At 50.9% G+C, this 17,435-nt stretch overlaps 1 protein-coding gene across 3 annotated transcripts in view; it reads left to right on the top strand.

The window, feature by feature from the left end:
- Window positions 1-17,435, top strand: part of VAV2 (vav guanine nucleotide exchange factor 2) — a 153,280-nt gene that overhangs the window by 93,819 nt on the left and 42,026 nt on the right. For all 3 annotated transcript variants that reach the window (XM_075111913.1, XM_075111914.1, XM_075111915.1), the window contains one exon: window positions 5,278-5,336. In XM_075111913.1, coding sequence (XP_074968014.1) covers window positions 5,278-5,336 — 59 coding nt within the window. The remainder of the gene's footprint in view (window positions 1-5,277; window positions 5,337-17,435) is intronic.

The raw sequence follows: 17,435 nt of genomic DNA, 5'->3' as shown, positions 1-17,435 counted from the left end.
CCTCATGTAATTTCAGGTTCTGAAACCACCTCCCCCCTCAGAAGGGTACACGCGGAGGTGGCAACATTGAGGTCTCTGCCCAAACTTATCTGCTGTGCAGAGCTCCTGATTTGCTTAGAAGTAAATATTAGCTTGTTCTGGGAGCTCACGACCTTGCTGGGGCTCGGCTCGGGCTGCGAGCCTGGCACAAACCCCTGCAGCTCGCTCGGGCGCTCTGCAGGCGCGCTCCCGGAGCGCAGAGAGCTGGGGAGTTCCGCCCATGCACAGCGTGCTCCAGCCCAGCTCGGTCGGTTTGTTTTTTCAAATAAGGGGTTTATTTAAAAGTTTTCTGGATGCACAGGGATACCATCAGCAATAAACAATGCTGGAGGAAATAGAGGAGCAGTAAGCTTAATAATTTATTTTTTTATTTGCTTTAGTTTATTTTTAAATCTATAATTCCTAGAAGGAAGTGTTGGTAGTAAGGAAGAAGAAAAGTGGTGGGTTTATTATGGTGATGGTGTGAGGGTTTGGGTTTTTCTTTCTTTTCAAAAATCCCATTTCTCTACTCAGCCAGGGTTTTAGCAAAGAGACCACCAGTGAGGACCCCACTTTGAGTCTTGATTTTTTTTTTCTTTTTTTTTTTTTTCCCCCAAGAAGTGCAGAACTCGCCGCCTTTTTAAACCAGGGTCCCCCCGAGACCTCCGATGCTCAGCCTCTGAAATTGGGTGTGAGGCCCTTGTGCCGTGTTTCTGGTTCTGTCGATTCACGGCACTGACCTCATCCCGTGCTGCTGTGCTGGTCGGTAAATGATCAGCTGGGTGGTTGGATTTAGCGCGTGTCTAAAAATACAAGGCGAACCGGAACGTCAGGAATGCGAAGGGCATTCCTCACCTTGCACGGTGAAACCACGAGAAAGTTCCCACTAACCCTTTGCAGGTCGACTGTAGAGAAAGTCTCCTGTACCTTGCCTGCACTGCACACCTTTATAGCTCCACTTCTGGTATCTCGCTGTCAGCAGGATGTTATATATAGCTTTTACCGTAATGTTTGCATGCTGAATGCAGATTTCTTGGAGGCAATTGCATTGAGAAATGGGTGAAGAAGTAACGATAACCTGCATAAGCCCCTGTTGTTTAAGCCTACAGCCCTCCTTCTCCTGGAAGACAAAAACACAGGTAAAAGTATAGTTTTTCCCAAGCGACGTGTTCAAATGACTTAGCGAACCCTCTCGTCTGGCAGCGCTGAGCAGGGTGCTTCCCCCGACGTCGCTGCGCCGGGATGGGGCCGGGAGAGCCCCCAGCGCTAGCCCAGCCGGGGCGGTGGCCCAGCACTCGGGAGCGATGCCGTTTGGGTCATCGTAGCCTTGTCGAGTGCGGTTCAAGGGACCAGAGCGTTTGGAAGCTCTTGGTTACGGCTCCCAGCGAGCTCCAGGGGCACTTCCAGGGTGCAGCAGCCTCGGTTCTACTGGATTCCCAGTTTTGAGCAGTGGGTTAGTTTTAAGAGGGGGAATCCAAAGGTCTGAGCTTATGAAATAATCAGTGTAAATCTGAAGGGAACTGATACCCCACAGCAAGAAATCGTTTTTGATTATACCATCTGCCTTGGGAAACAAAGCATCTGAATTTCCAGGCTGCCATAAAAGAAAGGGGAGGTATAAATAACCAGTGAACTAGAACTCCACTTAGTGTCATATCTGAATTAGTTGTATTAATATGTCCTTGTATTGCAGAAGCAACGAAAGGCCTCAGATGAGATCAGGGACCCCGTGCGCCAACTGCTGCGTGGGTGCGTAACAACACGGATCCTGCCTGGCCTGATAGAAGAGGGTGGCGGGAAGTGGCAGGAAACTGGTTTCCCTGCAAATAACAAGCTGCCTTACAGGGAAAATGAGACACAGTTTAGTAAACACTTAAGGATTGACTTACTTTTAAGAATGTTGTTTAATCCTGTTGAAATTGAGAGGATTATTTATCCTTAAAAGCATGCTTAAGCCCTTCCCTGGCTGGGGGCTGGCAGGCTGGAGCACAGAAGCAGTAAAAGGAGCTGGGGTTGCACTTGGCTCTTCTTGCTCTTGGCTACTGCCTTAGCGGGAGTTGTTGTTGGAAAAATACTCCCTGATATTGAGAAAGTTACTGTTCAGTCTTGCTTTCGGTGATGCCAAGCTTTGTGGAGGCTTTTTGTACCCGATCCCTCAAAGTGAATCCCTTTGCTTACGTACCTGGGCATCAATTTGGGAGCCTGAGCGTAGGCGAGCGCGTCTGTGCATGTTGGCTCGCTGCTGGAACCAGGTCCCGGGCTTTGATGTGCCAGCATGTTCAGAGCTTGGGGCTTTTCGTAAAAGAGCAAAGCAAAAATTGTTGGTGTAGGGAACAGTGCGCTTTTCTCTTAAATTTCCCTGGAAGTCAAACCCTGCGGTATAACTGTCTGATTCATAACCTGATTTTTGTACTTTATAAGTCTAATAATAGACCACAGAAGAGACTCATTCAATCAGTCTAGGACTTCCCTCGGACTATTTTAAGCCCCACGGAGCGGGGCCGGGGGCTGCCAGCTGCCTCTCCAGCCTCCGCACCCTGTTTGGGCTCGGCGTTTGCAGGTACCGCTTGCCGGCAGCGATGCTCTGCGACGCAGGTCTGCCTTGATGAGCCCTGGAGCCTTTCATGGGTGCTAATGAACTCGGTCCCATCTCCCCTCCCAAACTGGGGAGAATTTTAGAGGTGGGAGACTGTGGCACAGAGAGATTTAATAACATGCCCGCAGCGGTCTTTTAAGTTGCTGACAATCTGGGAGTAAGACCTGATTTTGTTGACTCCTGGTTATGTTTGAACCCGCTTTGTCCTGTTGCTGTTCATGTAATTTCTAAAGGCAAAGCCAACCTTATTTAAAAATGCAGAATGAAATGGGAGCGCGCACTTCAGGGCACCGGGAGAGGGGCATGGTTTGCGTGGAGCTCTCAGGCAGGGCTGCCCTCTCCTTCCAAGGGGGCTCAGCCCCTTTCGCTTTCTCCAGAGCAGATTTGCTCGTTGAAGCCTGGCATTACCAGAAGCCATGTCTTTGCTTGACATTTCTCAAAGCCAGAGCAAACGAGAGACTGGCCAGAGATAGGGGTGTGAGAGGGACTTGCAGAGCCAGGCTTGCTTAACACCTCCCTGAAATGGAGGTGGGCATCTCGCCTGCTGGCGCTGGGGGCTTGCAGCTCGCTGGCAGGAGACTGCGTAGCTGAAGCACCTTTTCCAGAAGCAACCAACCTTTCTCCGTGCTGCTTTTTTGTTAGATTACAGTAAAATGGGGAACTTTTCTGCATTAACATTCATGGCGCTAAATTTCTGCTTGAGAAAGTTTACAGTTTCTCTTCTAGTTGCACAGTAATTATGGTCCGTAACCAGTGGCTCCAGGGCATCTCTGTAAAACCAGGCGTGCAAGGGGTGGTGGTCTGGTAGCTATCCAGATGGGCTCTCGAGAGTGAGAAATAGGCCAAAATATGCTCATGACAGCAGTAGCAAAGCAGTGCTTTGTCTAGTTAAAAAAAATTCCCTTATTCATATCCTCTGTTTAGGGGGAACTGTTGGGGCAACATCTTTAAAACAAACAAACAAAGATGCGGAAGGATGCTTTGGTAAAGCCTTTTTTTTTGCCAGAAGCGTTGCACAGGGGCAATAAAGGCTTCCGAGGTGCGAGGAGGATTCCCTCTTGCTCCAGAGCTCCTTTCTGAGTTGAACTCCCGTTAGTGACATTTTATGCCAGAGAGAAATTTGGCCAAGTTTTGACATTCACAGAGTCTTGTTGGCCTTGTTGAATAATTCAGCATCTGCGTTCCCTGTGTGAAAGTCAACCGCTAAATGCCAAACTGTGGCAGCTCCTTTGTTGCTGCCCTGGCTTTGGGTCCGTGCGTGAGGCTCTGGCAGCCGACAGTTGGGCTGGAATTCATGGCCGTGGTAAGAGAAGACAACCCTGGAGCAATGAGAGGGATGAAGGTCATGGAAGTGTGGAGAAGACAGAGTTTGGAGCAGCACGCCTGGGACCTGCCGCAGCAGGAGCTCAGGCTCCAGGGCAGTCCTGGGAGCTGTGTGTGTTCGTCCCCCCGAAACGAGCCCGGTGCTTGCATGCCTCTCGCAGAGGGAAGGATTTGCATCGGGATCCTTCATGTGACTCTGATTGGCGTTCAGCATAATATCACAGGAGAGAGAGGCTTCAAGTACCAACGGCAGTCCCGGGAGAGGAGTCAGGCACGTACTCGCTCGGGGCATGTGCTCCCCTGGGCGGCTGAGCCGAAGGTGGCTTAGCAAGCATGGAAGCATCCCTCAGCGGGGCGGCACGCTAAAGAAAGCAGCGCGGACGGGTGCCCCATGGCTGGGCTGGGTGCAGGGCAGCTCCAGACAGTCACAGCTCCCGCGATGTTCGGCTTGGTACGCCTGGAGGGGGGTGGGGGCTGGGGGCCCTGGCCAGCAGGGACCGCTCAAAAAGTCCTTTATCTGTGTCCTGGATGCAGGCAATCTGTATTCATTCCAGTGGACAGGAAACCAGTCCAAAAATAATAGGTTTGTTTTTTCAATCTAGCTTTGAAATTATGAATATCAGCAAGAGTAAAACATGGTTTATATCTGTAAGGGACTAAGCCCATTCTTTCTTTGTCTTCACTGAAAATTCTGCATAGCAATTAAAACTTCCGTCAAAAACGGGTCTGTTCAGAAAAAGCTGGTGGTTTTACTGTTCCTGATTGAGGTGCTGATGAAAATATTTCGTTGTTGAATCACTTCTGGCTGTTTTCCCCCAGAAAAGGGCGATGGTCTGCACTCACCTCTGACAAACTGATGATGCATCTTTATTGAAATGCAAGAAGTCAAAACCATTCAGTCTTGGCAAGTTTGCCTCAATAAGATCATTTTGAGTGGGGAGAGACGAAGGGAGTTGTAAACCTTTTGTAATAAAACACTAAGTAAGAGGGTTTTTCCACTGGCTCTCAGTGTTGCCTAAAATGTATTGGAGCAGGTCTGGGCATATTATATGAGCAGCAGGATGGAGTTTCCTCGGGTGATGCTGTTGAATGGATATCTTTGTAGCTGAGGATAAAATATCCTTTGTGCTCAGTGATAAAACCAAAAGTGGTGTTTGCACTGATAGGGTCCTCCAAGCCCTGATGGTGATGTACTGGGACACTGGTGGGGGGACTGGAGCACGTCCATTTCAGTGGGTGTTCAGCTCCAAATACCAGGCTGTGGGTCCTCAAGTTCCCACCAAACCTTCCTCTGTCTTCAGTAAGCACACCAGCATCTTTTTTTTTTCTCTTGTTTCCAGGTGATCTCTGCAGTATCCAGACTCTCCTTCCACAGTATTGCCCAAACCAAAGGAATTAGGTAAGATCCTTTCAAGAAGATGCTTTAAAGAATGTTTCTCTCTCTCCCTATCCATGTTCCCAGTATTTAATCACATCAGACTCTTTAGAAGCATGAAAATGGTTGGGATATATTAGGGTTAAACAGACATCAGGGATGCCTTTGGGACGTAGGCAGGGTACTTGTAAAAGCACCTCACCAGCTGCTCAGGAATAGTTTACAAATAAAATAAGTGGAAATGTGACAAGTTGTGTGCAGTATGCCTTCTGGGGAGGGTAGCGGGTGGGTTTTAGTGTCTCTTGCTGGAGGTTTTGCTCAGGTCCCCTCCGCAGGGGCTGTGCAGCTGAGGGCCGGGAGCCCAGGGGCGCCAGCAGCGCCCTGCCCGGGGAGCCGTGGTGTCACCCCGCTGCCGGCACCCGGCACCTGCCCCGCTCCCCGCCTTTCCGTCACTGACAGCTGGGAAGTTTCTTCCTGGCTTTGGCAAAGGCAGGTTAGTGCTGAGCGGGTAATGGGGTTAATAAGTAACCTGGCCCTGGCACCCAGCGTGGGCTGCCCTGCCGCCGGGGCTTCTCCTCTGCTCATCGAAGGAGCAATGGAGGAGGAATTAAAAACAGCAGACAAGCCCATTAAGCAGAGCTGTTATTCTGGTCTTTATTCAATTCCCTGCAAAATTAAGTTTGCAATTGGTTTTTCTTGTTAGTGTGCATTTTTATTATTAATCTGGCAACATCTTCTCATTAGGGCCAGAGATATAACTGGGAAGACTTCTCAGCCTAAAGTACCTTTTGGGTTTTTTGGTTGCGTTTATTTTCCCAAGCTGTAGAACACATTTGCTTTTCTCTGCAGAACGTCTCTTTCTGCTCTTCTGGTCAGGGTGTAGCAAGGCGTTGGTGTGCAGCTGCACCCTGGGGCCAGCCCCAGCCGGGGTGGGGGGATGCGGGCTGCATGGGTCCCCTGCTTTACACTTCTAGTCTGCCACCCGTGCCACCCCATGCCATGATTTTCACTGTTTGAACTTATTTTCACTGCCTTAAATGCATTGATATTGCTGGAGGGGAACAGCTTTTCATGAGTAAAACAAACTCGGAGCCTCCCCATCTGTTAAACACAAATCTGAGAGATCCCCCAGGACTGGGGGGAGATTCAGGGGACAAAGGTTTGAGGAATAAAGACCGGCCCTAAGTTAAGGACTGTTTATTATTAAGGATAGCCCTGAGTCCTGGAGAAGCCTGCAGTGATTATTATTTTAAGGGAAAAGAACATCCAAGGCGTTTGGAAGCAGGGAGTAACGGGGGAACCCGCGTGCAGAAGCTGCAGTGCCTTTGCAAGGGCTGGGTTTGAGTCTGGGGGCATGGCTGGAAGAGGACGCAGTGTGTCACCCCTGGCAAGGCCCTTCCCTAGGCAGGGAGGTCCTGGTGTCAGCTCAGAGGATGGAGGAGCCGGCCGGCCTCTGGGAAGGCTTTGGCTCAATCACTGGTGTTTCTGTTGAGGTCTCCGGCTGCCGGGGACGGGCGGGTTGGGGGATAGCTGGGAGCCAGGAGCAGGGAGGCTTTGCTCTTCTTGTGGATATGCGGCTTTTTCTCACTCATTTTACAGCCAGAATTTATGGTTCCCAGTAAAATCCCTTATCTTGGAAGCCTTTGGCACCATAATCACACAAGAATAGCACAAAGCTTAGCGGGTCTTTGCTTCTAACTCTGTTTTCCTGCGTATTAACCCTGCTCCTCCTCCCCAGTGCCAGCTCTGCAAGAACAGAAAATGCTGTTGCTCTGGTTAGCTGGAAAATATCCCCCCGGGGGTGTCCCTTCTCGTCACTGCTGTCCCCTGCAGTCAGGGAGCCCTCGCTTTGTCCATTGCTGCACGTTTTGTCCTTTTAATTAGATTATTTCTTGCTGCACCATCACAAAAGCCTTCATGACAGAAGCTAATCTCAGATGAATTAATTTAATCTGTGGGATTAATTCAGCAGCTCTGGCTCCCTGAAGGGCCTGGCCACGTCGGCCACCGCTGCCCCTCAGCTCACTGGGATCCCCTGCGATGATTAGGGTCCCTACCTTCCCCCCCACAGTGAAGATGCTGCCGTTGACATAAATGGGTAGAGTCTTGTTGGCTTAGGCACAGTGTTTAAAAACATGGTAAATGCAGTGCATTTAGGATGGCTTATGGAGTGTATGGTCTTCAGGCCCGTAGCATGACCGTGGCTCTGCTCCAACCCCTAGTTTGGGGTCTAAGACTTCAGGGTCACACAAATTAAGAATTAAATAAATCGCCAAGCCTATCACTTGTCCTTAAATAAGTCTCATGGCATGTAGGGTAGAAAAATAAAAATCAATCTTGTATGCTATTCAGTGAAGAAAAAATAGTCTTTCTGTCTAATAATTTCTGGATACATGAACCTTGCCAGAGAAACTGTGTCTCACAGAGTAGATCAGATAGCTATCAGGATTGCTATGTTGAGATGACAGAGTGTTTCTTCCAAGGAACAAGCTACAAGCAGCAAAACACGACAAAAAATGATCTTGAATGCGATGTTTTGTTTGCAGCACACTGCTAAGGCTGGGCTTAACCTATTGCAGCTGTAGCTACAGCCCGCGCTGCGTCTGTCCTCCTCCTGCTCTGATCTAGTCCCGGTTGCAGGTTTCAGAAGACCTGCAGAAAACAGCGTCACCCTCCAGCATCGCTGACTTCCCTCCTAGCGGGCGACGGCCTCTAACGATTGCAGAAATAGGTTTCTCTCTTGCACAAGGCTGTTTGTGCAAACAGCACAGATGATGTTTCTCCACTAATTAAAAAAGTGTGTAGTTGTAAGGACCACCGCCGCCGCACTGGGATGCTTTTTGGATAGTGCCCCCGTGCCTAGCAAGACCCTCGATGATAAGAGGCTTATCGGTGCCTCCTAGAAAAAAAAGACACGTTTTCTGACTTTAATTTAAGGCATTCAGAGGGAAGGTGGTTTTGTGGATAAAGACACATGCTAAAGGGGAAGCGAATGCGTGAAACTACGTTCAGATCTTGGCTCTGCCCCAGGTGCTGTACATGGTCCCGGGCAAATCCCTTAGTTTTCTAGGTCTGATTTTCCCCTCTCAGAAACGGGGAGGTGAGGAATGCCTTTGTTCACCTGGCTTGTTGGGAGACGAGACCTGCCTGCTCGCGTGGGCGCAGGCAGCCTTCGGCAGCGCTGCCTTTTGATCTCGTTTGGGAGCACAGGTTCTGCAGTAATGTGATAATGCCTTTTTCCTGGGGTTTTCATCCATGCATCGTTTTACAGGGCTGTATGCGGGGACAAAGAAAAGAACCTCGCTGTGTAGCATTGCCCATCAGCTAAGGAGAGTAGGGTATTTTAATTGTTACTGTTTCTTACCCTCTCCTCCATCTGCCGGAGGACTGGCAGCAGCCGCAGTGAGTTACCAGCGTGCTCCTTGCCCATCCGTGGCTGTCTCTGAACAAGGAGCCTTTATTTTACAGCCAGGACGCCAGGAGTTTCCACGGCAGACCTGACTCGCGGCCCAATAAGTCCATTACCCCGTTTCTCAGGGTAGCTGGCTCTGAGCTTCCAGGTTCGGTGGGAGGATTTTGTAGCAGACAGGAGCAGGGTGGTTGTACGGCGGTATTGTGCAAAGGTTCTCCTGTGCTCTGGAGCATGAGTTTTCATTCCCTTTCCAAGTTTTCTTGAGCAAACTCAGGAGAACAAGAGGACTTCTTGCTGCAGGTCCCAATAAACCAGGATGTTTTTATTTCTTAAAGCTTTTTTTTTTTCTCCCTTAAGACTTTCCTGGGCAGCTCTGGCTCTCCTCCATTGCCCATGGTTCATCCCGGCGTCCTCCGGGCTCCGGCCGGCGTGCACCTTGTGCGAGCGAGCTCCGCCGGCTGAAGGCGAGCTGTGAGCGGAGGGGGCGTGTGTTTTTTCATCTCCCCGAGATATATGTTTTTCCTGGAAGCAGAGTTTTGCAAGCAAAGCAGGAGGTTAAGGAATATTGGCTCATGCTGCCTGCATGCATTTTTAATGTGCGCACAGTGAAACCATCTGAAAACGGGAAGGAGTTAGCGTGTTCAAAGGCCTTTTACTGAGGCCCTTAATCTAAGTAAATCCTTTATATATGAACTGAACCTCTCAGTGACTTTCTTCAGAAGGCGTTGCAGTTAATAAAATAGATTTAAAAACATTTGCAAACGGGGAGGCGGGGTGAATCCTATTTGTCAAGAGGCGGGTTTCTCCTGCGGGAGAAGTGGTGGTGCTTTGGCCAGGCAGTGAGGGGAAGGAGAAGGGGATGGTTGTGTTTTTCCCAGCCTGGGGGCCAAGGCAGGTCCCCCTCGGGTCAGTGGCCAGCCCAGGCTTGTTGGAAGATTAAGTGACATTAGTTTTACCTCCAGGCAAACACAGCGAGGCCAGCCCATCGCCCTGGGCTGAGGTTTACCTTGCATTTAAACAAATTAATAAATAGAAGCCAAAATGCCGATTCTCTTGGCGTTGAACCTCTGCACATGACGTGCCTTGAGGTGACAGAGCAGATTTGCTGGCAGTGGAGGGCAAGCCCTTGGCCGGGAGCTGCCCGCTGCCTGCCGGGCGGGTTTCATCTAGGCGAGAGGGGACAATGCTTTAGATGCCTTCGAGTCCCGTGAAAGTCCCATACATTAGGAGCTGGGATTTGCTGTTTTGCTTAAAGGAGGCTGGGCATGTCAGTAGAGGAGAGGAACCCTCGTGGGACGGGCTGGCACCGGTCCTGATGCTCGCCTGAGCCCCTGGGTGCCCCCCGCCCCCCTGCGCATCGGTGCTGGATGGGTGTTGGGCCGGGGTGCCCACCGGCACTCCGTTGAGTGCAGACCACCGTCCAGGCCATCGTGTCTCCCATTTTGCCCATCTCTGCAACGCAAATGGTGAGCTGGGAGGAGGGAAGCTCAACAACTGGGATTAGCCCAGGTTGGAGCTGCCGCCAGGTCGAGTTGAAGCCATCTCGTTGGTGGGTATTTAACCCAGAGGAGACTTTCCTACCACCCTGCTTTGCCTGCAGACCCTGTGCTTTGCTGATGAGGTTCAGTGTTGCGCAGCTTTGCCCAGGTAAACTATTAAAACAGACTGACGTGCTCAAAATGAGGTTTGCAGCATTATCATCCTCGGAGTTTCTGTACTTAACGGCTTGCCAATAATATCAGGATGTGTGTGTGGGTGAAAGGGAGGAGGGATGGGAAGGGAGGGTCACAAGCATCCCGCCTGCACCCGTCTCGGGGTTGTAATATTACCGTGCTGAGCGAGCCGTGTTCCTCAGCACAGCGGTGCCCTCCCTGCCTGCAGGAGAGGGGGGCAAACGGAGCTGGAGCTGCGTGGACAGCCGTGAGCCCCTGCACATCTCTGTGCATGTCTCTGCTCCCCGTGTGTGTCGTTCACTGCTCAGCTGTGGTTGATCCAGAAACTCCTCCATGCTTCATCCACCAGTTCAGGATTAAACCTACAGTTTTGACCGAGTTTCATGACTTTAACCCCATCTGACTGAGCCCCGCTACGGTGTGGGGGTACCCTTACCTTCGCAGTTGGGGTGACCTTGTGGAGGAGACTTTGTGATCCTACCAGCAAAACCCGCTTCTTGCAAAAGACAGGACAGCACAAGCCCTAGCGTAGCTATCAAGGAGATGTTCGCCTTGCTGTCCTGGAGGAGAGGAGAGAAGGGGAAATCTTTTATAGGGTTTGCAAAGATTCTCCGTCATGATGGAGGCTTTATACTGATCAAATTTGATCTCTGCTCCCCCGCCCCTGGGGATGGTAGCGCAACACAGGAGGCAGATCCAGCCGTGTGTGAAAATGGCAAGCAATTAAAGTCACTAACGATTAAGTCCTCAAGTGTCTTCTGGTGAGGAGGTAGTTATGGGCCTCCTCCTGTAAGGTTGGTTTTACAAGGACTGTTTTATTCATTGCCAATACTCTCTCTGTAATTGCACTCTGCCCATTATTTTTTTTTACTGCCGTTGTGTATCCATTGTACGTGCTTTAACTGTTGCTATAAAATGGATGGAGAAGGCTGTGGAAGGAATCTGTGTCTGGAAATGCATGCGGTTGCTGTGCAGTGCTCTCCTGTGCTCCAGGGAGTCTGGAACTAGGACCAGTCCGGGGACTGGCCACCGCTCCTGACCAGCACAAATGCACAGAGGTTCAGCCACAGACCTCAAAGCGGGGGGTCGAGTGGAGATGGTTTCCTGTGACATGAACAAACGCTCTTTAGGAGTGACCGTAAAGCTTCTTCCTTTGTCAATAAGCAGGACCCTTGGCTAAAAGCAGTTCCTTTCCAGCTAAGAACGTTTTTAACACATTTATTTTGGCATGTATGTATCCTCACAGACTTGCTCCTAAGAGAGTCTGAAAAATATCATTGACATGTTTTCCTGTGCGGCTGCTTTGTAGGCTTGGGAGATGCTGAGGTCACCCTGTAAGCATCTGCTAATAAAAGCAAAAGCAGTTTCTCTCGCCCCCTCCCCACCAGCAGCTTTGCATAATGAAGATACAGTTCTGATGTGCACAGCTCTCCTTAATAGGCACGTGTGGGGCTTGCTGGTTTCTGGGGTGCACCTGCCTTGCCATTGCTCATCCACGTTGCCCGTGTAGTGCTTCCCTCGGGGCTCCCTGCTGCATCACTGGCCACCCTCGCACCATCTCACCTTTGGGTGCAACAGCGAGGCAGAAACACCTTTCTTTCCTGGGCAGGGTCAGTGCATAGGTTCACAAATCAAAGGTCTCTCTGAAACGCAGTCCTTGCCCCAGGCATGGAGACGCGCTTCAGGCTCGGCTGGTCCAAAACGGGGGGCTTGGAGGTGGGGGGCTCCCAGTGCTGGGGACAGGGGGGCTCAGGGCTGGTGGCACTGCTGTGGGCTGTGCCCGGGGAGAGGGGTACTCGGGTACTCTGGGACACGTCGCTCTGCGCCTCACTGGAGAGGGGAAGCACATGTCCACAAGGAATAAAAAGGCCGCAGAAAGCGCTGCTCAGCCCAGGTGGTCTGTTTAGATCTGGTTTACGTTGCACGGTAGGACCCCGCTTGGCTGGGACGTGCTGGTGGTGCTTTCGTGCAAACAGCCAGCAGCGCTGGGGCTGCTCTGGAAGCAGGCAGAAATACGCGTTTAGGTAGGTATTTGTTTTTATTGGCATGTGTTTCATAGGGGCCGCGGCTGCTCAGGTGCAGAAGAGAAACTGCTCCTCAGACTGCTAAAAGATTTCCTTGTGCTGCTTTGCTACAAGTTAAAACACAGGAAGTTTCAAGGTTTTTGTTTTAACAGAGTGTTTTCCAGAGTTGGGCAATTGCAGTATCCTGAGTGGCGGGGGCTGGGAGGCACCTCAGGAGCTCACCCCGTCCCACCCCCTGCATGAGCAGGCACCCCCAGAGCAGGGGGCACAGGGCCGCGTCCAGGCGGGGGGTGAATGTCCCCAGGGAAGGGACCCCACAGCCTCTCTGGGCAGCCTGTGCCCCTGCTCTGGCACCCGCACAGGGAAGGGGTTTGTCCTCATGTTCAGGTGGAGCTTCCCGTGTTCCAACTTGTGCCTGTTGCCCCTTGGCCTGTTGTTGGGCACCGCTGAAAAGAGTCCGGCCCATCCTCCTGACACCCGCCCTTCAGGTATTTATAAGCATTGTTGAGATCCCCCTTGGTCTTCTCTTCTCCAGGCTGAACAAGCCCAGGTCCCTCAGCCTTTCCTCCTAAGGGAGATGCTCCAGCCCCTGACCATCTCCATAGCTCTCTCCTGGCCTTGCTCCAGCAGTTCCACATCCTTCTTGAACTGGGGGGCCCAGAACTGGCTGCAGCACCCCAGGTGTGGCCTCACTGGGGCAGAGCCTTGCGGGGGTGTTGTTAAATGCCGTGGGGTGCGTCCCAGGTGTTTACGTCCTGGCTGTGGTTTGTTCTGATGCTCCCCGGCTGATGGGTGCCCTCTACCTGGAGCGAGCGTGCCCTGAGCTTGAGTTAGTCGCATTGGCTCGCCGGGGCAAGGGCTCTGGCCGGCTGCCCCTGTGGTGGGCGCAGCCCGCCTGCCCTGGCGCTGGGCTTGGCAGGGCACTGCTGCGGTTTCAAGCCGGTGTCTGAGCTGTGAGGGCATCCTTCCTCCTCCCCAACCTGCTGCCTGTGCGTTGCTGGTGTTACCAGGGCCACGAGGATGTCCCACCGGGAGGGAGGGCTGACGATGTCCCTCCTCACTGCGCTTGCCGTTGATTTTTAGCCACGTCATTTTCAAATCTAGTTTTCTTCTGAGTCAGAGACCTGGGCGAAATTGTTTCCTAGTGATTGGTTGTGCTGTTACCCCAGAGAGTTTTGGGGTTTTTTTTCCTTTATTTTTGAGAAAGATGTTTCTGGATTCCCCTTTTGATTTTATCCATCTGTTATCGTCAATGTGGAGCTGAAGTGAGGAGAAAATCATCCCGCCTTCTTGAGCAAAGCATTGGTACATGAGAATTTTTTAAAAATGCGATAATGTGTTGAAACATAAAGTTATACGAGCTGTTATTTTCTTGTCTCATAGTCTCCAGAAATAGTTGGTTCAGATTTGAGCTAAAGATAAAGCAGGGTATGCAGCTAACCCTTGGGCACTGTGCAGTGCACTGTGCTAAATGCTGTAAGTGCTCTTCTGCAAAATCATCATCTTTGTGTTATCTGATGATGTAGCTTGCTGTTTCCCCACTGAATTTCTATCAGAATTAATCTTGTGAGAATTTTGCAAGTTCCAGACCACAAATAAAAGCAAATAATAATTTTTCAGAGGACATGTCTAAAATCTGGCACGGCATGAGGTGCTTCTTTCCAGAGATGAGTAATGTAACACAATAGTATGATTTTAATTAAATTCAGCAGCTTTTGGTATGCTCCGATGTCTCTTGTTCTGCAGGGAGAGAATTGATTCCATTCTGCTTTATAAAAATGGCTCTTGGGCATTCATAGCATGGTTTTCATCCATCTCGCAGTACTTTGCCAAAATCATTCCCTGACGCTTGTTCCCATTTCACAGATGGGAACCAAAGCTCGGCGGTGCTTCCCGGGTCGAGAGCGGGGCTGGAGAAGCACCTCCAGGTCACCTCTTTGCTCGCCCCAGGTCAGCTCACAGCCACCTCTTGGTACACCAGTAAATTAAACGCCACTTTAATCTGCCTTAATCCCACTGAAGCCAAAGATGAAGGCATTTTCAGTTGCGTGTAAACATCTTGCAAAGGCACGTGGTTTGCTTTGGACGGCTCCAGGAGTGCTGTGCTCATGAAGGCACGACGGCGTGCACGGGGGACCCGCTACCGCTCCGGGGTGCCAGAACTGATGGCTGATGGGGGACCCCATGCCCAGGGAGTGGCTTGCCATCCTGCAGAAAAAGAGGGGAAGGTTGGAGCTATGAAAATGATGTGCTACGAACAGCCCAGGTCAGATTGCTTCCCCTGGAGAAGCAATCTTGGGATTGAAGCAGTGTTAAACCTCAGCAGTGGGACAGATGGACTCATCTGGAAGCACAGGAGCTAAAGCCGGCTGCTAAACCCCCACCCAAACTCATACGGAAAGCACAGTCTGAAGCCCAGAATCTTGGGGAAATCGCAGGCTCCCGTGGGTTTTCTTCGTATTTGCCACCCTGCTTTCTTCAAAATGGGCTTGTCGGAGGATCTGTACACCCAGCCATGGGTTTCGTGAGTTACGGCAAGGTGTAATTACAGTCTTTAGACGCCATGCTATGGAAATGTTTTTCTGCCAGATTCTGAGCCAGGAATACTCAGCCCAGCCCTGTCCATCCTAGCAGAGCTGTAGAAGCTCCTTTGCACCAGCTTGAGGCTCTGGTCCTTGCCATTTATCAAGAAATCCCTCGCAGAAGGGGCAGCAGATGGGAGCAGCTCAGGTTTCACAGGTGTCACATAATCCGCCTGCTTTTTAAAACACTGAAGTGTGATCCCTGGACCTAAGAAAGGAGGGGAGATTGGCATGGTGGCATGGGGAGGCTGGAGTCCCGCTCCTGGCAAGGGTTGAGCCACCTCCTTTAGTCTCCTGTGGGTGTTCACACAAGTCATGAAAACCTTGCAGATCTGCCTGATGGATGGTCTCCTCTGAGAGCGGCCTCGGATGGGGACTGCTCCTTGGGGCAAGGGCAGTGAGTGGGACATTTCCACCCTACCTGCTTCTCACCAGGCTTTCTGTTCCCAGGGCTGGTGTTTGACCCCAAGAAATCAGAATGGAGACAGGGAAAATAGAAAACAAGTCATGTTGGATCCTCCCTGCTCTGTCACACATGGATTTGATGCTAAGATGCTACTGTACAAAATGATCAGACTCAAGCTGAGCCATCCCTGACCCTCTGTATTCTCTGTGATGGTACCGCAGAGGTGGACAGCTGGCTTAAGTTGCTAGGACGAGGCACCCAGATGCTGAAATATGTTCATAAATAAATAAATCTTCCTGCTTATTGCTGTTAGAATTGCAGCCTACCTGGCTCTTCCCTTTAAATAATTCAGAGGAGAGAGCAGCCAGGCGGTGCAGCGAGCTGCGACTTCTCCCCACCGGAGAGGATTATCGCAGGGGAGCACACGGGGGCGGCTGATGAGGATACGGCGTGGGATGGATCATGGGGTAACCCGAGTGACCGCTGAGGGCAGGGGAGGGCTTTTGCATTAGGTGCCTCGTGAAAGAGGAATTGATTGTCGCCCCGTGTGATGTGCTCTGGCTGCGGACTGCTCCTGCCTTTCCGTGTGAGAGCGCATTGCATTTGCAGGGCGCAGCCTGCTCTGCATATGCAAGCTCTCAACCCTGAAAGCAGCCTCAGTGTTTTGTAAGATCAAGGGGGTGCTTTGCATCGCATGTCGAGAACGATCATCTGCTGTAAGCCTTGTCCTCAAGAGGAGAAGCTCACTCTAAACTCCATAACAAATTACTTGGTCTTTCCTTCTCTTTTAGGCTCTAAACCAAACGCATCAGATCGATCCTACTTTGGTTCTCTCTGATCTCTGGAAGCGATGCTGTTGAATGCGGTGGGGTTTGTCTGTGAAGAAGCCTACTCTGGGAGGTTTATTATCTCTAAGAGCCTGTTTTAGCAGTGTTTGATGTTTCTCGGGCTTTTGCTGTTCATCTGAGCGGGATCGGGCTTGCTGCAGCCCAGGCGTGGGCTGGGAGGATAAATGGCTCAGCAGGTGGTTTTTCATGATGGTGGAGTAAATAACAAAGTCTGGTGCTTAACTAAAGATATTAAATAAGAGACATTTTCAAATGAATTTAAAAGAACTGGGATCTCTGCAAACCCGATGGGTTTCAGTGGACTCAGAATACTTTACTTGTTGGGCATTCCCAGCTGTAGCGTTTAATACTATGTATGAAGTTGCAATGCACCTGGAGATCTCTAAGAATTTCCCAGGGAATCAGTAGCTTCTGCACCCCTTGACTTCCAATGTTTCTGCTCTTTTTTAAAAAAATAATGGCACCTGAACTGGTCCCAAACTATGCAGTTGCTCTTGGGGAGCTCGTGGCTGGAACACGTGCAGCACCATCGCCCAAGCAGATGGAGATACTTCTCCCTGCATGGCTGGGGCTAAGTTGATAATCTGCATGAAGGCGTCTACATGCAAGTCCTGTCCTGGACCTGGATGTGCACAAGAGAAACCCCAGTGAGAAACACTGGGTTAAAAGCTCACCCAGTTGGCTTTTCTTAGAGTTGCCTTGACGTGGGTCTGGTGGAGCAGCAGCAAGAGCAGGGCTCTCCCCACCCCTGCTTCTCCCCACCACATCAAATCTGTTTCTGCAGCCAGCTCAAGTGGAAAACATTGCCCTGAGAGGAGCCTGGCCTGCGGTGGGGAGCCACGAAGGTGATCTGATGGGAAGCGGCAAAACCAGCAACACAGGCAATAATTGATGGGACAGGGCTGGGTGGGCAGTAGTTGATGGGGGTGGGCAGTTCACCCCGCGCCTCCTGCCAGCAACGCCCTGACCCCTGGTGCCGGTGCGAATCTAGGTAGAAAAATGTTTAGTGTGTTTTTCTGTAGCTGGCTGCTGGAGGTTCATCCTCACCGGCTCATTGCTGGAGGATTCATTTTTCCTGTGTTCAGCAAAGAAAAAATAATGTAAATGGATATATAAGGGAACTTAAGCCAAAAGTAGGGAGATACTTTAAATAATAGCCATAATTAGTAGAGCTCAAT

The sequence above is a fragment of the Phalacrocorax aristotelis genome, chromosome 17, assembly GCF_949628215.1.
Source record: "Phalacrocorax aristotelis chromosome 17, bGulAri2.1, whole genome shotgun sequence".
NCBI classification, from domain to species: Eukaryota; Metazoa; Chordata; class Aves; order Suliformes; family Phalacrocoracidae; genus Phalacrocorax; species Phalacrocorax aristotelis.
This window is presented reverse-complemented; position numbering and strand designations above follow the sequence as displayed.